General features: G+C 43.0%; 1 protein-coding gene across 3 annotated transcripts in view; it reads left to right on the forward strand.

Moving 5' to 3' along the window:
• Positions 1 to 23,762, forward strand: part of CDH13 (cadherin 13) — a 1,001,991-nt gene that overhangs the window by 422,882 nt on the left and 555,347 nt on the right. For all 3 annotated transcript variants that reach the window (XM_072819442.1, XM_072819439.1, XM_072819441.1), the window contains one exon: positions 20,934 to 21,050. In XM_072819442.1, coding sequence (XP_072675543.1) covers positions 20,934 to 21,050 — 117 coding nt within the window. The remainder of the gene's footprint in view (positions 1 to 20,933; positions 21,051 to 23,762) is intronic.

Consider the following 23,762-nt stretch of genomic DNA (forward strand, 5'->3'; position numbering starts at 1 on the left):
AACTTCCACAATTTGCTTGATTGGGATGATCAAGGAAGGCTTCTGAAAGGAGGTGGCATCTTTGTAATTTAGGTGAGAAGGACATTCCAGGTAAGATAGATGCTATAGGGTAAGATACAAAATAGGAAAACATAAAACTTGAGTGGCATTTGATCTAAAGCACACAATTTCAATATAGAAAATAAATTTTAAAAATTGTCTAGGCTCCAATTTCAGAGGGCCTTGAAAGTCAGGCTAAGAAGACTGATTATACTTATAGGAAAAGAAGAGTCAAGACTTCACTCATTCATCTATTCTTGTAACAAATACCCACTGAGTAATTCTGTGCTACCTTCAAGGTAACCTTTGATAAATAGTAGTTCAGACTGCCTAGTCTGGAAGCAGATCTTGGACTGAAGGAGGATAAGACCATAGGGCAAGAAGGGAAGCACGTTGGAAGTCTATGGGGATGGTCTGGATGAGAAATGGCACTAGTACTGTTGTGGCACATAGCAAGAAGTATTTGTGACCAAACTGAAGAACATGGCATTAAGAAACATTCATTTGTGATTTTAGTGGTTGCATGGTGATGTATAGTATATACCTTCACCTTATTGTTTGCTTTCCAATAATAATCACAGCACTTCACATAGAGTAAAGAATCTTTCAACAATGTACTTCCATTTTTCCCTTGGTGGAGAACATTTGCAGTATTGCTGTTATACATTTAACTTTATCATATGTTGTAAATAAACCCCCCAATACATTGTTATTATTTCTGCTTTAAATAATCTGTTACCTCTTCAAGGCATGTTTTTTTTTTTAATAAGAAAAAGAAGTCATTTTCCTACATACCCATTTCTTGTATTCTTCATTCCTTTGTGTAGATCCATATTTCCAGGTGGTATCACCTTCCTTCCAGCTGAAGGACTATTTAATGCTCTTATGATACTATTCTGCTGATGGTGAATTCTTTCACTTTTGGAATATCTGAAAAAGTCTTCATTTTATCTTCAACTTTGTGAAATATTTTCCCTGGGTTTAGAATTCTGAACTGATTTTTTTTTTCTTTAAGTTTTTAAAAGATTTGCTCCATGGTCTTCTGACTCGCATTGTTTCTCACAAGACATCTGCTGTCATCCTTATCTTTTTGTTCCTCTGTAATGTGTCTTTTTTTTACCCCCGGCTACTCTTAAGATTTTATTTTTCATACTGGTTTGGAGCATTTTGATTGTGATAAGAAACATTTGAAGGGTGAATCAAGAGAGTATTGAAACAGATAAGATGTGAGAACTAGGAAAAGAGGTAAAATAAAAATGGGCCTGCACAGATTAATTGAAACTGGTGGTTGCTTCTTTGAGGCCCATACCAACTATCTTTTCAGGTGGAGGAGAGATAGCATTACAGAGTTTACCCTAAAAGAAAAGTAATATCCAACACTTTCAAAGCATCATATATCTATATACAATGTGTATATACATACATATACCTGTACATGTATACACACACACTTTTTATACCTACAACAACCCTATGATATAGATACTATTAAAAATCTCCATTTTATACATGTTAAAACTATAGCATGGAACAGTTGAACAATTTTAGCCTAAAACTAGTAAGTGGTAGAGCTAGGATTTGAATATAGACCATCCATTTAACAGTCATGCCTGCATCACTATTCTAAACTGCTTATTACAGTAGATGACAGCCAAGTGTACCAACAGAAGGATATTGATAGATCCAGAGGGGACCTGTGTTGCAAATATCCTATGCTAAAGGACATACAAGATGCTTATTACGGGGCAACGACTCCCATCTAATCTTCCAACCTCTGGCTTAGATAATGAATTGACTTCATATAGAAAGTGTCCATAATCTTAGAGGCTAGACTTCTGGCTAGAAAATATAGTGGACTATGAAACTCCTACTCACTGATGCTTCCCCAGTGTATCCAAACAGAAGACAGAAACTTCTGCAGGTGAAATGGAGAGAGTTCACTAACATGTTTGGATCTATGTATCAGTCTGGACAGCATAAGAAAGAAAGGATATAAACCCAAAATTCTACTTTATTTATTTATTTATTTATTTATTTATTTATTTATTTATGATAGTCACAGAGAGAGAGAGAGGCACAGAGACACAGGCAGAGGGAGAAGCAGGCTCCATGCACCGGGAGCCCGATGTGGGATTCGATCCCGGGTCTCCAGGATCGCGCCCTGGGCCAAAGGCAGGCGCCAAACTGCTGCGCCACCCAGGGATCCCTAAACCCAAAATTCTAGATAATCTTTTGGCCTACCTGTTGCATTGATAAGGATAGCCATCATTTAAGGATAGCCCTACATATATTGGTGTGGGGATGGGAGTTCAGAGAAAAAAATATATAAGTAAGTAAAATGTGTGATATGTTAGAGGTAATAGTGGTATGGATACAGAGAAGTCATGGAAGGGAAATAGTGCTGGGGAAATCATACACTCTTGGATACTTGGGCTGGAAGACATCACTGAAGTAAGAGTACAAGCCATTTATACCCAAGTATAGAGCATTCTTGGATCCAGTACAGTAAGTGCAGAGTCCCTAAGGTAAGAGTGTTTATGATCAAAGGACATCAAGGAGGTTAGTACCACTGGAGTGGAGTTGGTAAAGGGTAGATTTGTAGGAGATACAGTTGGATGCTGAAGTGGGTGGAGCAGATTGAACAGGGCCTCATGGGCCATTGTAAGGATCCTGTCTTTCACACTGTTAAGATGGGGAGCCACTGGATGTCCTGAGCAAAGGAATGACTGAGAGAGGCATAATGCCTTATAAATAAATGATGAACCAATGTTGGAACAGAATTTGGAGTTGGCAATGCATTCTTACATCCCTCACAGGAGTTCTGTGTGGGCAGGATCACTCCCTCTATTGCAGAGGTGTGGAAACTGGTGCTCACAGAAGGGTAGTAAACTTCCTAATGTCCCACATCCTCAGCGGCAGAGGCAAAACAGAAACCAAGATTGTCCAGCTTTGGGTTCAGGGAGACCTTCTTACAGCAGGCAGATGCTGAGCCCCACTCAGTTCTGAGGTTGAAGCCCACAGTCCTACGGTTCTCTCTTCCATTTCCCAGGCCCACCTCCTCTGAGCTCTTTCCCTGTTGTGTCTTACAAGCTCTAATGCCCCGCTAGAGTGAGAACTGACGGCTTGCTCATGCCAAGTGGGTGGTGCCAGGGCAGTATAGACATGCTGGGGCCTTCAGGTGAATTAGAAGCAGCCATCCCCTCAAGGGTCAGGGCCCCCATAGGCATATGACTTCATAACACAAGGCAAATTTTAGCCATCACCCACCTCCTCCAAGGGCCTTTGTGTAGTACACAACCTTCACCACTACAAATGGCAGCCTGACACCTCTTCATGAATTTTGAATTACATATATCATGTAATATATGTATTACATGATACATGTAATACGTATCATGTACTATATACATTCCACATGTATATAGTGGAAGTCACATAACAGGTACCCAGTGGATCATGGCTGATGGAATTCTTTCTCATATTTCACCTTCCAATATGATTAAGATCCTTCATATGTCACCTTATGGGAAGAGATACGAATTGTCTTGCAAATATTTATTGAGCACCTACTGTATGCCAGGCACTAGTCCAGGTACAGGGACGTAAGTATGAAAAACTGGCCAAAAAAATCCTGCATTTTTGGGGCTTACATTCTAGTGTAGGAGACATATGATGAATGAAATGAATTAGTATAAGCATGTTAGATTGTCATCTTGCAAAGAAGAGAAAAATAAAGCATGGAAGGGGGCATGATGTCTTAGTGAGATAGAGAAATACAGGTGAGAGTGGCCAGCACCAGCATCATGGAGAAGGTGACACTTGAGTAAAGACCTGAATGGAGTGAAAGTAGCATTGTGACATGCAGAATAGTAGCCCCCAAGATAGCCACACCCCCATCCCTGGGACCTGCGAATGTCACCTTACAGGTCAATAGAGTTTGCAAATGTGATTAAATTGAGGATTTTAAGACTGGGAGATGCTCCTGGATGACCCACTGGGTCTAATACAATCACAAGAGAGCCAGAGATAGATTTGGAGATGTTGCACTGCTGGGTACTGGATTGTGGATAGGGGAAGGGGCCAGGAGCCAAGAAATGTGGAAGAAGACTCCATCCTAGCAAGCAGGAAAGTGGAGGAAACAGATTCTTCTTTAGAGCCTCATGAAGAAACAAACACAGCCCTGATAATACCTTGATTTCAGTCCAGTGAACCCTCTTTGGGGTACCTGACACCAAAGGGATAAGATAACTTTGTGTTGTTTTCAGCTACTGTTGATTATAATGTGTTATAGCAGCAATAGGGAATGAATACAATTTTATATCATCAGGGAAGAGCATTCCAGGTGGGATGAGTGCAAAGGCCCTGGGGTAGAACATATCTGGATACTCTGGGATCCCAGTGCAACTGGACTGGGCCAGAGTAAGTCAGGGGGACTTGAGGTCATAGGAGGCAGGGGGCAAATTACAAAAAAAAAACACTGTAGGTCAGTACAAAGACATTGGTTTTACTCCAAGTGCTGAGGGGCTCAACTGGAAGGTATGAAGCAGAAGAATGACATCATCCAGTTCATGTTGTAACAGGGTCACTCTGGCTGCTGTGGAGGTGGAATGGGCCCTGTTGAGGCAAGGGCAGAAGCTAGAGGACCAGTTAAAAGGCTTTACTATATAATCCAGGCAAAAGAGGATGTTGGCCAGGACCCAGGTGTTTGTAGCTGGGGGAGGGTCAGGGAATGAGAAACAGTCAAAGGCTGAACATATTTTGAAGATGGAACTCATGGACCAGATAAAAGATAAATGTGATACATGTAAATTTAACTGGAAAAGATCCTGAATAAAATTATTTTAGTAATTAAAATTGTAACGTGGGGACACCTGGCTGGCTCGGTCTGTTAAGTGTCTGCCTTCAGCTTGGATCATGATCCTGAGATCCTGGGACCAAGCCCCGCGTCAAGCTCCCTGCTCAGAACCTGCTTCTCCCTCTCCTGCTCCCCCCTGCTTGTGCTCTGTCTCTCTCTTTCTCTCTCTCCCTCTGTCAAATAAATAAATAAAATCTTTTAAAACATTGTAACATGTACAGATAGCACATGCAGGAGGCAAGAGGTAGAGTGGGTGACAGCCCAGGCTCCTCACTCCCCAGCAATATGTCCTTGAGCAAGCTGTTTACCTTTTCTGGGCCTCAATTTTCTCATCTGCAGCATGGGAGTGTAGCAGTACAGACATCGCAGAGGTTTTATGAGCATTAATGGAGAGAAAAGTCTTTGTAAGTCTTAGTGTCAAACCCATAGTAAGTGCTCAAAGTTCTCTCTCATCATTTAGAATTGGCTGATTTTCAAAGATATCTTCCTATTTGTAAAACGCTTGAAGAATTTAATGTGAAGTATTTGAAAACAAACAGAAGCTCTCTCTTCCTGTGGGGCAGGTTCACAGAGTAGCTGGGATGCCAACACATTTCTCTTGGTCCCATAATAGATTTTCTGAGCTCCATTATCAAATAGTTTCTGTAGTTGTCAATCCTGACTTTGAAAGAGGAGCCTGATCCTTCAGTCTTTTAAGGAAGAATGGGTATCACATGCAATTGAATATTTATATCACGCTCTTCTCTTTTTCAAGCAGTTGTTGTTTTACCATCCTGACATCAAAACCTTGGGGCCCAGGGAAAGCTCAGATGTTGGAGAATATCAAACGTGGTCTTTTTCTCCCCTTTTCCCTGGTGGATCTGACACACCTTTGAACCTTCAAAGGCCTCAGGAATCAATGATGTGGGGAGACACGTGACATTGCACGCATCATCGTGAAAACGCATTTATTAATGTAGAATGCATCGTGTGGAATAGCAGTTGGGGCTGAATTAAAATGTGAGGATGTGTAATCCAGCGCAAACCACAGAACAAAGGGACCAGAGAGACGTGGGGCAGGCTGATGAAAGACATTTTGCTGACGGGGGACTTCATTGAAGAGAGCTACATAAAAGCGAGATTACTGCTTAAGTAGGTTAATGTAACCCTGGTGTCTTAATTAAAATATCTTTAACAAAAGAGGAAGAGGAATAGTACTGGAAGTTTGGGAGAGGAGGCAGAGAGAGAAGAAATTTACGGAGGGGGAGAAGGAGGAGGCTAATCTACGTTAAATATCACGAATGACTCCCTAAGCAAAATAATCTTGAATTTCAATCATGAAGGATATTTAAAAATTGGTTGGACAAAAGGAGGCAATTGGCTTTGGCTGCCAGCGTGGGAAATAGCTTTCTAATTTTAGAGCTTGCAGGCATAACATCAAGAAGTTAACCACCAAAAACAAAGCAAGTGGATAAAAATGGGAGGAGCAAAGAGCCCAAAAAACAGACCAAATCCAGAGACTGAGGCCCCTTAGTAGTGAGGACTTCCTTTCCTTAAGTGCTAGGATAACGCCTTAAATGTCCTCCCCCTATTACAGATTCTGAGATGGGAACATGCCCTTCCATGGAGGAGGATTGGTTTCACCCCTGTTATTAGGGAAGCTCAATTTGGTGCCCTCCGTCCCCCAAATCACCATAAGATTTGGCCTAAGAAGCTGGGTTTTACTTGGGGTGAAAAAGTAAAGAGGTGCCTGCTTTTATATTTGATAAAGTCATCCAGTGTTTTTGTCTGACTCCATCCTGCAAAAACCCAGTGCCATCTGCCAGCACGCAGTCTCCCCTGGAGCCAGGCACACGTGAGGTCAAGCCTCATTGTAGGGTGGCTGCGCCATCCACATCCCCAGCCAGCACTGTCTTCTGACAGTTAATGAAGCAATTCAGCTGCAGAAGAGAGGAGGACAGGCGTCCCTTCCAACCTTCTGATTAAAGGCATCAGGTGTTAAGTGAGACGCAAGGTTCTTCTCTTCCCAGAGGTCACCTTAAGGAGTGGAAAAGTCATAAAGTCCTTTGGAAAAAGAAGAGATATTATCTGCTTGCCACCTACTATCAGGGAGCATTTATTAAACAGATAAATATTTATAAAATAGATAATCTTTATTAAATTTTGGAGAATGAGGTCTGCATTTGCATACTAATGGGACTGCAGAAGAAACCTGAAGCTAATAGGGACTTGAGTAGGAGAAAGACACATGCAATGTTTAATAGACACCTACTGTGTGTGTGTGTGCGTGTGTGTGTGTGTGCGTGTGTGTTTATGTGTGTGTGTGTGTGTTCTTGGGCAGGTAGAAAGGACTGGAAGTGAGGGAGGGAGGAAGAATATCTTAGTCGAAGAACAGCACAAATGAAAGCATCAAGTAGTGATAGAGCATGGCATGCTTAGGCAAAAGCAACATGGTTAGAACTATAGGAACTGGCTCCACAGGGATATGTTGGAACCACTTGGGAGTGCCCTGCAATGGCAACTGTGAAATCTGCTTTAAGTGGTAATGCTGGTTTGGGAATATGTCACAGATCCTTTAAAATATTCCTCAGCCATTAGAAACGACAAATACCTACCATTTGCTTTGAGGTGGATGGAACTGGAGGGTATTATGCTGAGTGAAATAAGTCAATTGGAGAAGGACAAACATTATATGGTCTCATTCATATGGGAAATATGAAAAATAGTGAAAGGGAATAAAGGGGAAAGGAGAAAAAATGAGTGAGAAATATCAGAGAGGGAGACAGAACATGAGAGACTCCTAACTCTGGGAAACGAACAAGGAGTGTTGGAAAGGGAGGAGGGCGGGGGGTGGGGGTGACTGGGTGACAGGCACTGAAGGGGGCACTTGGTGGGATGAGCACTGGGTGTTATGCTATATGTTGGCAAATTGAACTCCAAAAAAAAAAAATGTTCATAACCTTTGATCTAGCAATCCCACTTTCCCTAGTCCATTCCATGGAATCCTTATGAGAGAAGAGCTAACGAGTAAACAACATTGCACATACACTGGTATTTTATTTGTATTTTGTTTATAATAACAAAGAATTAGAAGTACCCAAACTTTGTGAGCATAAGGACAAGGGGATGGTTAAATGTGTGCTGATACATCCACATGATGGATTGTACAGCTGCTAAAATTATGTTTACAGAATCTGTGACACATGAGGAAAGGAAGCTTGGCTTTTATCATTAGGTTCAAAAAGCAAGGTACAAAATTGTTCAGACCCTTCAATTTCAACTTAAGCAGAAAGTGTATTAAAACCTGGAAGGAAGGACACTGAAATGCTATTCTGTTTCTACGATACAGGGTTGTGAGTGAATGAATTCTTTTTTGTCCTGGTTCCAAGTAGAATAGGTTCATTATAGAAACTTTAGAAAGTATATTAAAATACTACTTGCTCTCATATCTTTATCTCAATGCCTGCTTCTGGGGAGTCCGAAATAAGGGTGTTGAGGTCCTGATTATTACGATTCTAGCATCCAGTGGGCTCATGTATAAGAGGAAGTTATAAGACGTGAAGAACCCACAGGTGAGCAGGGGAAATGTGATGATCATGGCAGAGAATGTGGTACTAGGGAAGGAAGGATTCGGGAACCCCCTCTGGAGGTGGTAACCACTTTGGGTGTGCAATATGGTGGGAATGAAGTAAACTGTCCATGGGACCATGGGACGCATGGGTGTAGTTCTTCAACATGGAGAAAAGGAGGCAGGCACCCTTGTGGGTTGTAGCAGGAGTGGGCGGGGCAGGACTCTCAATATGGTTCCGGACATGCCGGGTTACTATGGAACTTCCTTGGGGGAAAGCACGTAGCCAACACCCAATAAATACCACTGAATTGAAAAGGATTCTTTTTCCACATGTGGATTTTCTAATGGGGGCTTTTTTTAAAGGCCACTCACAAATTTATGAGCTCATGCAGACCAGAAAGTGTGGGATCTGGGGTACGTGCTTACACATCTAGAATACATACTCAAGTTAATACAGCTGTTGAGACAGGAGTACATATGTGTATTAGAAAAACAAGTCCATCTGTAAAACGCTGCAAGATGCCTCCAGGTGTTCAGAATAGCTATTTAACATGAATATTTTATCAATGCCAGAGCAGACAGAGGAAAATTGTATCCATTATATCCCCATCACCATCACATGGGGTTGAATGGACCTCTGACTAGAGAATCTAAATATGTTTAAAACATTTTTCACCTCCAATGAAACTAGCAAGTCCTTATTTGTGTTGTTATTGCTCCTGCTAGATTCATGAAATATTTTGGAGGCAATTGCATCTTGAAAGTGTGGTTTGACAAATTTTCATCCAAAGCATATGCTTTTATTTTATTTTTTAACTAGCAGTTCAAATGTGGGGAAGTTGACATTTTAGAGCAAGTGGTAGAATGTGTGTGGGGAAGGTGTTGTTGTTTTACTTGTGTCTTATTTTTAAGTTCAACCTTTCAAATATAGGAATGGTTTAGAGTAACAAATAGCAGAAAAGAAAGCCCATTTAAGAAAATGTGTACTCCAGGGATGGCTCCTCAGCTCTGACCAAGCAGAGACAAAGGCAAGGTCAGATCCCGGACTTTTGCTTCAAACCATTCGGTGGCTTCTTGTGGTCCTCGAGATTCAGAACAATCCTGTGGACCAGATCTGGCCTCTTTCTATTTCCAGCCTCTTCTTTGAGCCCTACTCCCTATGTTCTAGCCCTTCTGGTCTTTGGCCATCTCCTCCTTCTGTGTCTTCTTGTTCCCTAGACCTAGAACTCTCCCCTCCTTGTCTCTCCACCCAGATGAATAGCACATGACCTGCAGATCTTAGCTTCATTGTCACTTCTTCCAGAAGGCAATGACGGTCTACTAAGTGGTCCAAGAGCTGAATCTTCCGAAAAATGTCTGTAGATTCAGTTATTTCACAAAGCACTGAACACTCTAGGGTGAAAAAGTCCGAGCTGAGAGTGGCTGTCATATTGCTGTTATAGAGCAGATTTCCCTAGTGAAGAGGAAATGAAAGAGGAGTCATGGGCATCCTGCTCATTTATTTACTAGATACAACCATGGAGCAAGTACTCTAAACCAGACACTGTGCTAAGCCCATTACCCAGATTATCCTAATTCTTGCAATAACCCTGTATTATTTAATAATTTTTTAATTTAATACTGTTTTAAAAATACCTTTTGGACACCTGTAATGTGCCTGGCCTTGTGCTAGGTACCAGGGGACACAATAGCAAACCAGGGAGACATAGTGCCTGCCCTCCTGGGGCCAGGAGTCTTATGTGGCGGATGGACATTGATAGGCTGATGGCATTGAGTGAGTGTCCAAACAGAAGCTGAGACACAGACTCTGGATAGAAAGGGCAAGCTGCAGGCATTCCCCATAGCAAAGAGCCTGGTGACATGGTACTTAGGCCAAGAGTGGAAAGATGGGTGCGGGGTCGACCAGGCACCAGTGGTGAGGGTTAGGTGAGCCATTAGGTAAGCGTTTACAACCTGCAGATCCTCAGGGCTGGTACAGCAGAAGCAGAGCCAGGATGACAGTGAGGGCACCTGACATCAGAGATGTCATCCAGAGCCAAACCTGCTGGCCCTCCTGGGCCTTGGTAGCACTGGAGGCTCCATACTTTGACAAGGGGAAACAAATATGGAATTAGTAAGGGGAAGGGGGGTGCTTTAAAAGACCTCCCTGGCTGCTAGACAGAGAACTTCTGGAGTCACCATTCAAAATGCCAATTCCTCTAATGAATCTTCTTTTCTCCATTGACTTCTTTGGGCAAAGCCATTTCTTTTCCACCCTAAACACATATAATGACAGAAATGATTGTCCTATTCTTTACATTTGGAAATATATTACTTCCTTTTGCTAATCATTCAGAGTCTCCGATAATGGACCTTTCATTGTAAGATTTCTTGTTATTAGATTGCCCATCCCCAAAGTCTCCAGTAGATGACTTTCATCATTGGAGAAATTGTTTCTAATACGTCTTGCAGTCAGTTCTAGGAAAGCATGTGGGCATGAGGACTCTAGGAAACAGTGGCTTGTGCCCATTTCTTCCATCTGCACACCAGCCACCCTTGAGAAGCATGTGTGGCATAACTTACAGTAGCAGATTGGCTTCACTCCACCCTATGAATTTACCACTCATCATCTTCCCCTTCAACCCTACTTTTCAAATGAGTTTTATAATGCCCGCTGCTATACCATGAGGTGATCTCTGCAGGACTAATGGGAAATTTCCACATCACCCCATTTCATTGTCATCATAACTCTGTGCAGTGAACCTACAGCAGATGACAGCTCAGCTGACACTTGGCCTCCAGAATATTGGGAAATACTAGTAAATGAAGCAAGCTCTCATCAGTATTTTGGATCTCAAGCCTCCTAAATTTGCAGCGGAAAGTTTGATGTTTGTTGATTGTTTCTTCCTTAAGTACGCAAACTTCAGCCCCAGGAGTTAATAAAGCAAATTTTAAGTCTCGCCCCAGGTACAGCAAAGCTGGCTGAACTGTGCATTTGATTGCATACAAAATGTGAACAGAGGAGCACAGAACCCTCCTTCTGGCAACTTTCAGAACAATGAGATCAGCTGCAAGAATGGAATAAATTGGAGATTGATTTCTGCAGTTTCCTTCATTTGCAGAAATTTGCAGACAATTAAGCTGTCCCCCTGCAGCATAGGTAGCTGATCCTTTTAGCCAGAGGCTGATTGAGATTTGCTCTCTATCCTCAGCACACATCGAGCTGTGATTCTCCAAGTACTCTTGAGTACACAGGGCTAAGGAACTCTGTGTGGACGCAGGCCTCTTGTGAGGGTGGTCAGTAGCTGCAGCCCAGTAGACAAACAGGGTCACTCTTAAAGCAGGGGGCCCTGGAGTCACAGATACTGGGGTTCCCATGCCTCACTTAAGAGCTAAGTAACTTGGGCAGCCCAGGTGGCTCAGCCATTTAGTGCTGTCTTCAGCCCAGGGTGTGATCCTGGGGACCTGGAATCAAGTCCCATGTCAGGCTCCCTGCATGGAGCCTGCTTCTCCCTCTGCCTGTGTCTCTGCCTCTCTCTCTCTCTCTCTCCCTCTCTCTCTCTCTGTGTCTCTCATGAATAAATAAATAAATAATCTTTAAAAAAAAAAGAGCTAAGTAACTTTGGGTAGGTCTCTTAGATCTTTGAGCCTCAGGAAAACAAGCTTGGTAGTTCTACCTGTGAGGTGTTGGATGGATTAAATGGGATACTGGTACAGTGTGCCTAGTATGGTGCCTGGCACATAACTACTTCATAGATGGCAGTATTTGCTACAGCAGACTTGGTGAGTCCAGGACAAGGATGTCACCTAAGTCTTCACACTAGCAAGATGGTAAAAGAACAGGCTATGTGACTTCGAGATTAGAGTTTGGAATGCAAGCTTCAAACTCTCCAAAGGAATAACCTTCAGGATCCTTTAACTAGACATGGAATTCAAACCCAAAACCATTGACACTTTTGCAGGAAACCAGGAAAGGCTCCCCCTGCCTGGGAAGTACATCCGACCTTCCCACCTTGACCCACTGTCCACAGCAGGGCCAGGTTGACCACTGAGTCTCACCTGGCACTGCCCTCCCTTAACTCCCTGCCTCACCAGAGAGGATGCTCTGAGCCTCTGCAGTGTTTTGCCTTGTTGGAATGTCTCTCCTACCACAATTTTGCCCAGAAGTTACAATAGGAGGAACCAGAACAAAGATACCCACTTGTGGCTTCTTTATCAAGTTAGAACTATTTTTTCCTCTCATGTGTTACCTGCTATGAATACAGGACCTGAGAGTGGAGAAGGCAGGCGTGAGTTCTCTGGTCACTTCTGGCCCTGTGAGTAGTTGCTCATGAAGATCCTCTGACAGGTGGCAAGACAGGTCCTAGCTACCTTCTGGCCATGGGTTCGGTGTGAAGGGAACAGAGTTGTTCCTCTCAAATCTCACTGCCTTCTTGGGGTGGCCTCAGCTGGCTGTGGGGGGAGGGGCAGTGAGAACCAGAGCCTGGAGTGTGGTCCCAGTGATGGAGTGCCATCTGGACCCAAACCTTTCTGTTCTCCTTCACTTCTGGAACACCTTGCCCTTGCAGCGTCTACCCCGGGCACCTTGCCTTGATGGGTGTCATAAGTGGGTTTCTATGGGAACAAACCTTTCCATGGGACACCTGTGTGGAGGAGGCTCATCAGGAAGGGGTCCTGGCATCTTCACCTGTGGGGCAATGAGAACCACGGGGGTGTCAGCTGTCACGGGACAGTGGGGACTCCAGATGCCGGATGCCTGCTGCATGTGGTCCCACCTGGAGGCCGGGGACCAGCCCCTTACCAGTCACCGGGTGTTGGCTACATTCCTTTCTCCTTCACAGTCCTCACACCACGGAGGCTGGTCCATGGAAACGCTGTGGAAGCATACCATGATTCCCTTTTCTGTAACGTTGGGAGAAGACAAACATGTACAGACCAGAAAGTGGATTCGTGGTAGCCTGTGGCCGGAGCTTGGAATAGGGGAGTGGCTGCATGTGGGCAGCAGGTCTCCTTCAGGATGATGATGCAAATGTTCTAACATTACATTATGGTGATGATTGCTCAACTCTGTAAATTTCCTGATAATCACTGTATTGCACACTTAAAAACGGGTGAATTTGATGGCACTTAAAATCTATCTCGAAAACACTTTTAAAACACTGTGGGAAGTAAGAGGGCAGAGGACCCCAACTCTGCCTTTCTCCAAATCAAACATTCATACTTGCATTTTCGGAGGGACCGCTGTGCCCAGTGAAGGCAGGGTGGGGAAAGGGAAGAAATGCAACAAATGAGTGTCCCCGCTTTCCCTCTATAAGTCTCTTCACACAGCAGCCCGCTTATTTGTCTTTTTAATTTTAAGTGGGCTCCTGTCACTTCTTAGCTTAAACCCGGACCCCCTAAGACTCCCATCTTGTGCAAAGTCAAAGCCAGAGTCCTCTCTGGGGGCTACCTGCTGGCCGGCCAGCATCTAGATTCCCTTTCCCAGATCCGGGTTGGTCTCCTCCTGGTGCTCTGGCCAAGCAGGCTCTCTCCCCGCAGCTCAGACATTCCAGATGTGCTCCTGTTGCCTGGTGGTCCCTCCTCTGTGTGCATACAAGGCTCTTTCCTCCTTCATCCTTCATTGCCACCCTCCTAGTAGGTCCTTCCCCTGGCCTCCCTGGCTAAAATCTCAGCATCTATCCACCCTGCACACATTCAGTCCCCCATGCTCATTTGTGCTCCAGGCCACTGTTTTCTTTATGTCTCTCTCCCCACTCTAGAATGTGAGCAATATGTGGGCAGAAGTTTGTCTCTTGTGCACGGTAGTCTTCCAGATGTTTAGAATTACTCCTGGCAGAGGGGAAGGGCTCCACAGGTAGTAGTTGAAGAAATGAATGAATGAATGAATATGAATCAATATGAATCCAGTTTTCCTCCCCTTTTCACATTCTTCATTTCTTTCCTCCTTCTTCCTTCATGGCCCCCATCCCCAGCCCTGTCCATAGTTATGGGGTCTCCTCCTTATTTCCAGCATGCTCTTTTTACTGTGTGATGGGACACCCTCAAGGAGTGTGAAACTTGCTTCTAACACATTGATGATTTCTCCCGAGGTTGAGAAGCAGAGAAGGAAGCAAATGGGATTGTAAACCCAAACACCCTACAACAGAAAGACAGAGGTTCCAATGAGCCTGTGGGACATGAGAGACCTTCATGGAAGGGGGACAATTCTCCTTTAATAAAGTCCTGAGTGAGTGAGGTTCCCCAGGGACACATTTCTGCCCCTTTGACTTAAGCAAGATTGGATGAGGCTGCTGTAGGTCTCCTGCTGTTCCAGGTTCAGAGATGCTGGGGCTCATCATCCAGCAACCGCAGGGCCATAGGGAGGGTCCCATGGGAGGCACACGCCTGTCTGTGCACAGCTGTGGCTGAGAGCCATCTCAGTCGGAAGCAGCAGGAAGGTGTGCTGTGTGTGTCATATGTGTCCTTGGGTTTAGGCTTGTCATGTGTGCCCATTGCATATATCTATTCACGAGTGTGTGTGTGTGTGTGTGTGTGTGTGTGTACACACATGCATGTGTACCTGAGTATTTGTGTTTGATGAGGATTTTGATGTTACTATGCATGTGTCTACTGAATCTGGAAATCTAGAGGTCTGTGTGTGTCTATGTGTGTCTGTGTTAAGATCTGGCCTTAGGCCACCAACAGCTGAATTACTCACTCGTAAAAGGGACTGAGTGGCTTGTCTTCATTTCCTCACATCTCTGTCCTGGTATTAATAAGACCCATCCTTCACTTTTGTGCTGTTCTTTGGAGAGCACAGAGCACTTCCATGCACAATTTCTCATTTCACTCTGATAACCAACCTCACAGGCAGATTATCCTCCTTTACAGATGAGAAATTCCCCTTCAACCTCTCTCTGTCCTCAAGGAAAGCGGTTTCCATCCTCCTTTCTTGGGGGGCCCGCTGCTGATCCACTCCCTTCCCACCTCTGTAGGCATGCACCAGCATCAGTTGTCCCCCCCACAGTCACCCCATGCCGTGGATCCCTTCCACTAGCCCTTTCCTCCTAGTACCCAGCACACTTTCTGGCCTCCCCTTTAACTGACAAACTTCTTCCCCTGTCTCCCTCTTTCCTTCTGCACCAAAGCCTTCACTTCTCGTTGATTCCTCTGATACCCGACCCTAACACGCTGTTAAACTGCTCTTTCTAAAATCAATACCTAGTCATGGTCAAGCCCAACAGCCTCCTTGTGGTATTTGGCTTTTTGGAGGGGATGTCTGCATTGTGTGATATGGCCATGCACCCCTTCCTTCTTGACATTCTCATCTCTTCATCCTTCTGGTCTTCCTCTTTTTGCCACCTAACCTTTCTGTGGCTTTTACTGGCCTTTTAGAAACCCATTGAACGATTGAGCCTCTCTCTTTTCCCTCTCGACGTAATCTGGGAGGTGTCAGCTTTTCCTTTACATCCAGCTACCCTTGTACATGGATGACTGTGATTATCTCTCTCCCTCATTCATCTCTCCCTCCTGAATACTCTTTATATGCCCTCTAGAAATCTCTGTTAGATGCCCTATGAGCCTACAGTCTACAGCATGCAGCACCTATGCCAGAACTGCTGCTTTGGTTTTTTGTTGTTGTTTTTCTCTTTACCCACTGTGTTGGTAATGGTGACCTCAAAAGTCAGGAAATCCTCCAACAGCCTCTCCTTTGGCCTTATGCGCCATTCTTTCCCACATTCTGTCTCTTCTCCTTCTATAACCAACTCTTAGGTTGGTCGCATTCTTTTAATCCCCTCAGTTTCTGTTTTCTTGAGGTTACAACCACAGCCTGGTACATTCAGAGGCTTCATATAATGGATTGGCAGATACAAGCACACACAGGCATAAACACGGTGACACAACACACCTGTCTAGATATGTGCAAGGTGTATGATTGTCAGTCAAATCAGATGATATGTCTCCTACATGGTCCCAGTCACACAGAAAGACTTGGCTTCGGAGCACACAAACCATTTAGCACAGACTTGATCAAAGTTAGACACAGAAGCCGGTACAGAGGTAGACATTTATCAACAAGCACATAGTTATACACATAAATCAGAGACAAAGACAAGAGCAGAGCCACTGACATAAAAATACAGTGACAGACAAGTATTTATTGAGGTCCCTGCCATTGTAAGGTAAAAAGTTGGGAGACACAGGATGTCCCAGCCTCAGTAACTCTTTACCATGCTCACCAGGGAGGGCTCAGATGCACATGGAAGCATCTCTAAAATCAGTCATTCCCACTCTCTACTCTGCTCCCTTCTATGTGCTGTTTCCCATTCTCAGACTCCGAGCTTCCTGCTTCTTTTCTTTTGGTTTTAAAGATTTTATTCATTCATGAGAGAGGCAGAGACATAGGCAGAGGGAGAAGCAGACTCCCTATGGGGAGCCCAATGCAGGACTCAATCTCAGGACCCTGGGATCACATCCTGAGCCAAAAGCAGAGGCTCAACTACTGAGCCACCCAGGTGTCCCTTCCTGCTTCTTTTCTTAGGCACGTTAGCCCCAAGAACTGACACAACTGTGCTTGCTGCTAAGCTTCTTGGATACTGTGGGAGTTGGGGATATGGACTAGTCACTGCAGGCATGGCTCACTGGTGAGCGGGGAGGACACCAGATGTAGGAATGGGGATTTGGGAGCCTGACCCCTGGGTACCCATAAGAACAAAAATACCACCCATTTGGACCTAGAAGCATGGATAAGCCCTTTATTACAAACAATGAAAAGTTTATTACTGACAACACAGTATGCTTTTTCATTACTTTAGATACATTAACACATGTGGTCATAATGCACTGAAGCCTACCTTTGCCATGTTGCAGAGCCAGATCACTAAACCTTCATATTTGCATAGAGCTTTAAATATTTTCAGAGTGTTTTTCTGAGACATTCTCTCATCTGAGACTCAAGATTTCTTTTATCATAAATGAGATTCATATGTTGTACATATTTTACATATTTTCTATTCTTTTGCCATTCCCTTGCAAACCAACAAAATCTTTGCAGATATTATACATCAATGTTCTATGACTAAAATCCGGTCTTATCATTGTCTGTTCCATTCTCTTTTTCTCTGTGCTGCTTTTTGCCGGGTTGGGCTGGGTTATTTTGTTGGTATTGGTTGGATGGGTGGATGGGTCTGTGTTGCTGTTGTTGTTGTTTTTGTTGTTGTTGTTGTTTTTAAGTTTTTTTTACTGGAGTTCAATTTGCCAACATATAGCATAACACCCAGTGCTCATCCCGCCAAGTGCACCCCTCAGTGCTCATCACCCAGTCACCCCCCCCCGCCCACCTCCCCTTTCACTACCCCTTGTTTATTTCCCAGAGTTAGGTGTCTCTCATGTTTTGTCACCCTCACTGATATTTTCACTCATTTTCTCTCCTTTCTCTTTATTCCCTTTCACTAATTTTTACATTCCCCAAATGAATGAGACCATATAACGTTTATCCTTTTCTGACTGACTTACTTCACTCAGCATAATACCCTCCAGTTCCATCCACGTTGAAGCAAATGGTGGGTATTTGTCGTTTCTAATGGCTGAGGAATATTCCATTGTATACATAAACCACATCTTCTTTATCCATTCATCTTTCAATGGACACCGAGGCTCCTTCCACAATTTGGCTATTGTGGACATTGCTGCTAGAAACATTGGGGTGCAGGTGTTCCGGCGTTTCACTGCATCTGTATCTTTGGGGTAAATCCCCAGCTGTTTCCTCCATTACATATACCACACTCTAGTTTTCTGTCATTACCTGAATAATAATTATTTTGCCTTCCCAGAAACCAGACAGTCTTTATTTACACTCATGCATTGAGATGTTTAAATGTTATTCTTCTATGCTTACTATAGTTTATATAAGATAAGAGGTGCCCAATATGGTGTTCTGTGTTTCCCTACACATTTTATCCTATGTATTCTCTCCACTAGCTGGGTGAATTGAGTAAGTCACATGGCCTTTCTGAACTTGATATTCCTCATTATTTAAGGAGGGACAAGATTTACCTGAGAAGTTATTTGAAGTATTAGAATGGACACATGTGATGTGCCCAACACATTGCCCAGTGTGCACATAAGAAATTATTATTAGAGTCTTCTGTGGTGGTGCTTGTGGAAGCAGTCAAATGTGGTGGTGGTGGTTAGGACATGGCTGTCTGTCTCAGAGTGACTGTCTCAGAGTGTCTCCAGCTGACGAACCCAAATTCAACTTTGTCTTGCAGTTGAACATTGAGGTTTTTTTTTTTTGCCATTTTTACCCTTTATGAATAGCGTCCCACTGAACACATTCTTGATACGGTTTTATTCTCTTTCAAATTTAGCATTTGAATGTATTCCTAAGAATGATAATACCAAGTGAAGGGATATGTACATTTGTAAGGTTCCTGATTAATAAATGTTGCCTGATTGCTTTCCACAAGAGAACCATCAGATTACACTCCCACCAAAATCTAGGTTAAAATTATAGAAGCTTTCTTAGCCTTAGTTAATCTTGCTTTCTGTTTGACTTCATATATAGATATTCCTTTAAAACTATACATACGTATGCACACATGTATATGCATGCGTAGGTATGCACACATACTTTTGTGGGACATGTATCAATGATGGTTTTTAATATCACTTGCCAAATGATTTTGGTAAGAACCTGTTGTCCAAAGTTTGAGATATTGACATTCGATGATACATAACATAAATTCAATTAGTAGGTAACATTGACTGATAATGGCTTGTATACTGAAAATGATATTCCACTTTAATTTCTCTTTCGGTCCTTTGATCAGATCCAAGTGAAAGTCTCAGCTTGGTACTAACAACCCTTTAATCCCCCACTACCCCTTTCTTAGCTCCCATTTTAGAAAGAAGAGCTGAAGGATGCCTGGGTGGCTCAGTCACTTAAGTGTCTGTGTTAGGCTCAGGTCATGATCTTAGGGTCCTGGGATCAAGCCATACATCTGGCTCCCTGCTCAGCAGGGAGTCTCTTTCTCCCTCTGACCCTCCCTCCCCCACTTATCCACACACTCTCTCTCAAATAAATAAATAAATAAATAAATAAAATCAATCTTCTGACTCTTGGTTTTGGTTCAGGTCATGACCTCAGGGTCATGAGGTGGAGCTCTGTGTGGGGCTCCATGCTCAACATGGAGTCTGCTTGGGATTCTCTGTCCTTTTCCCTCTACCTTCCCACTTGTGCACTCTCTCACTCTTTCTCTTTCTCAAACAAATTTTTTTTTTTTTTTTTTTTGTAAAGAAGTGCTTAGGGCAGCCCTGGTGGCTCAGTGGTTTAGCATCACCTTTAGCCCAGGGTGTGGTCCGGGAGACCCGGGGCGAGTCCCACGTTGAGCTCCCTGCATGGAGCCTGCTTCTCCCTCTGCCTGTGTCTCTGCCTCTCTCTTTCTGTCTCTTGTGAATGAATAAATAAAATCTTTAAAAAATAAAAAAATAAAAGAAGAGCTTAGCGGTGCCAGGGTCATGCAGTTGGTTGAGCATCAGACTCTTGGTTTCAACTCAGATCCTGATGTCAGGATGGTGAGATCGAGCCCCACATCAGGCTCTGCACTCAACATGGAGTCAAATTAAGACTCTCCATGTGGAGAATCAAATTAAGACTCTCAATCCCTCCCCCACCTCTCTCAAATAAATCAATAAATCTTAAATATATATATACATATACATATATGTATATATATATATGTATATATATATATAAAAAGAGGAGCTTATTTTTTCCCTGAGCTTCCAGCTCAAATTGAATGCCATCATTTGGTTTCCAGTATGCTTATTTTCATGTTTTCCTACTTTTTATGGAAAGCAATACTGGTACTTCATTTAAATTATGATACAATAATTTCCTCTTTTCACACATTTATGTCATTGAATATGTAAATTACAAATAGGGCAGAAATCTTGACAATGTTCCAATAACTGAAGTTTAAGACATATATACTGAGTAGGTAGTGCATTCCAACAGTTGGCCTACTAATAATAACAAATAGTCCTTGAAAAAACATTGACTAGGAATCTCCATAATGCCTGATGTGGTTTGGAACTTTGTGACTGCCCCTTCATCCCTATTCATTTGTGAGTGTCAGGACCTTGCAGTTGGCCATGAGGAGAATCACTTTTATATCCATTGGGTTCTGTAGGTTAGTGACCAGGTGAGTAATCTCCTTGCTTGGCAGATTAAGAAGGGGAATACACAAGTACCGAAGGATGTATAAATCAAGACTGACATTGTGAATAGAATGATTCAGAAGATGGGATTAAAGAGCTTAATGATAGTCATTGTGAATCACAATGTCAGCTTTAGTATGATTCTAACGATGTACTTGCTAACGCTAATGAGGTTTGATAGAATAAAATTAACAATGTCCAAACAGCTGTATGCTTTCACAACAAAGGAACCATATCTCAGAGCAGACTGATACGTTTTCTGTGGGGGATTTTAGTCAACTGAGTTTTTTTTTTCTCTCTCTCTTTTAGGATATATTTAAATTTGCAAGAACTTCTCCTGTCCCAAGACAAAAGAGGTCCATTGTGGTATCTCCCATTCTAATTCCAGAGAATCAGAGACAACCTTTCCCAAGAGACGTTGGCAAGGTAAGTCAGACAAAAGACAAATGATATAACAAAGGCATGTTTTTATTAAGAGGAGAGCATACACAAGGCAAGCTGACTGTGACTGTCTTGGTGGCCACCTGAAATTGGCCTCTATTCCTCTATGATAAGAAGCCAGATGGTTTTGCCAATAAAAGAATGACAAAAAGCCATCAAGCAACAAACAAAGAATTTACAAAAAACTATAATAACACCTTTGAATAGCATGCTTTGGAGAGCTACATGGCAGACAACAATGCTAACATTGTGTCTGGAAGATGTCATTGATTAAGAAGTAAATTCAGTGCTTTTAAAATGATGTCCAGGAAACCAGCCAGATACTCTACTAAACTATACTGGCATAGTAGTGTGATCACACATAGCCTTTTTATTTAGATCCTAGTTTTCTTTTCCTTTTTTTTTTAATTTTTAAAGATTTATTTATTTATTCAAGAGAGAGTCAGGGAGGGGTAGAGGGAGAGGAGGAGAGAGTCTTAAACAGACTCTGTGTGGGACTCAGAGTACAATGTGGGGCTCAATTTCACAACCCCTAGATCATGACCTGAGCCAAAAACCAAGAGTCAGACACTCAAATGACTGCACCATCCAGGTTCCTAGTTCTCAAAGGTATAAAAGTCCAGGAGAGCCATGGGGTCAGCTCTCTAAAAACTAATCAAAAGAATTAAATCATACTAACCATATACAGAAAATCTTGTTGCATGAGTCAGGGCAATAACTTTTCTAAGAAGAAATATTTGTTGTTAAATGGGCAGAAATACTGCTGTTGCCTGGTCAACACATTCTCTCCCCATAGGAAAGTCAATGTGGAGAATCAAATTAAAACCAGTTAGTACTTTTTGGTCATCACAAAATTGGAACAATGGTGATTAGTTCAATGAATGACCTTAATGGCTGGTGCTATTGGATTATTTATTCACTCGTTACATAAATAAGGGGCATCTATTATATGCCAGACTCCAAGATTGGGACTGGATGAATATTGGTGTAAAAAGCACAGAAGCCCCTGTTGTGACAGAGCTCATACTATAGTGGGGAGACAGATATTTTGGTGAGTAAATAAACAAACAAACAAGAAGTTGCAAAGGATAAAAAATTCTGTGAAGAACAGAAACAGCTCTTCAGAAAGAGAGTAAATGGTGAGACCAAGGAGTAGAAGGACAGAAGTGTTCACATATATGGCTGGGAAGGTTGGTCAGAGATCCTGGTGTTTGATTGGTGACTGGAACGATGAGAAAAGCATAGCCACGGGAAGATCTTGGGAAGGTGCATTCTAGCAGAGGGCACTGCATGTGCCAACATCTGGAAGGGGAAAAGAAGGAGATATATCTGAGGAGCAAAATGTCTGGATGGGTGCAATGAGGTGAGCAAAGAAGAGAGTGGTAAGAGCTGAAGTCAAAGAAGCTGGCCTGTCATAGGGGCTCCAGAGACAAAGCAAGTGGGGATTTCATTGTTTATACACCAAGAAGACACTGGAAGTTCACCCAGGTGTGTGTGTGCGTGTGTGTGTGTGTGTGTGTGTGCATGTGCATGCTGAAAGACACCCCCCCCCCCCCGGCTGCGTCATTAGGAATGATTTGTGGGAGCAGAGTGGTCAGGAGGAGTGGACACAAAAAATCTGCCAAGAGGAGTGTTTTGGGGTGACCTTGACTAGAAGTGAGGGTAACTTGGACTATTAGAAACCTATTTCTGTTGGAAATTAGAAGCATCAATAATCCAATATCTTGGTAGCCACCATATTTGTGATTTTAAACTCCTACTATGCCAAAGACACCTTTCTTTAAACAAAATCTTGCCAGGAGTCCAGGACACGATGCAAAAGGAAGCAGAGCTGTTCCAAGTGGACAGTAGTAGGGTTGATGAGCCCTGCTCTTTGGATAGCCCTAACCACTGTGGTGGCCCTGAAGCCAAGGGTGACACTCACCAAGGGCCAGATTCCTCAAGTCTGCAAGGCTCTGCCACTAAACAGTTTCAGAGACACAAGTTGCATCCTTGATTTTTACACCTTTATGTAAGCCTGGTATTCTCAACTCTTACTGTACATCAGAGTTGCCCGGGGGCAGTTAAAATACAAATGCCAGGCTCTACCTTCCAAGATCAATTCAGTTGGTCAAGGAGTGAGGACCAATCATCATTTTATAGATAGATAGATAGATAGATAGATAGATAGATAGATAGATAGATATAGATATATATCCATCCCCAGGTAATTCTAATGTGCAGCCAAGGTTGAGAACCACTGGCCTAAACCAGTCCTATGGACCAGGAGCATCAGCACTACCTGGTTATTAATAACTGCACTGCCATGCAAAAACTATGTTTGTCTATGTTTTTTATGCCTTCAAAGGGACTATTCTCCTCTTTTTGCCTGCTTGGTTTTATCCATTCATCTCATACTTTTCTTTATATCTTATGCTTTACCTCCATCAACTCCACTCATAGCTAACAGGTGATGCTCTGCTGAACTGTGAGAGAGTATATGGGTGGCTTCAGAGAGTGCTGGAGAGGTAGGAAGAAGGAAAACATATCCCACCTAACCACCCAAATTCTCTGAGTCAGGTAGCTCTAATTTTATAAATATTTGACTGTTGGTGACTGCATTGTAATCCTGAGGAGAAATGCTAGGGAATGGTCTAAAGCACACTCCACAAGGGAGGGAGCTGGGGTATTTATATGCCAACTCCATCCATCTTTGGT

Source organism: Canis lupus, chromosome 3, assembly GCF_048164855.1.
Source record: "Canis lupus baileyi chromosome 3, mCanLup2.hap1, whole genome shotgun sequence".
In the NCBI taxonomy this organism is placed as follows: domain Eukaryota; kingdom Metazoa; phylum Chordata; class Mammalia; order Carnivora; family Canidae; genus Canis; species Canis lupus.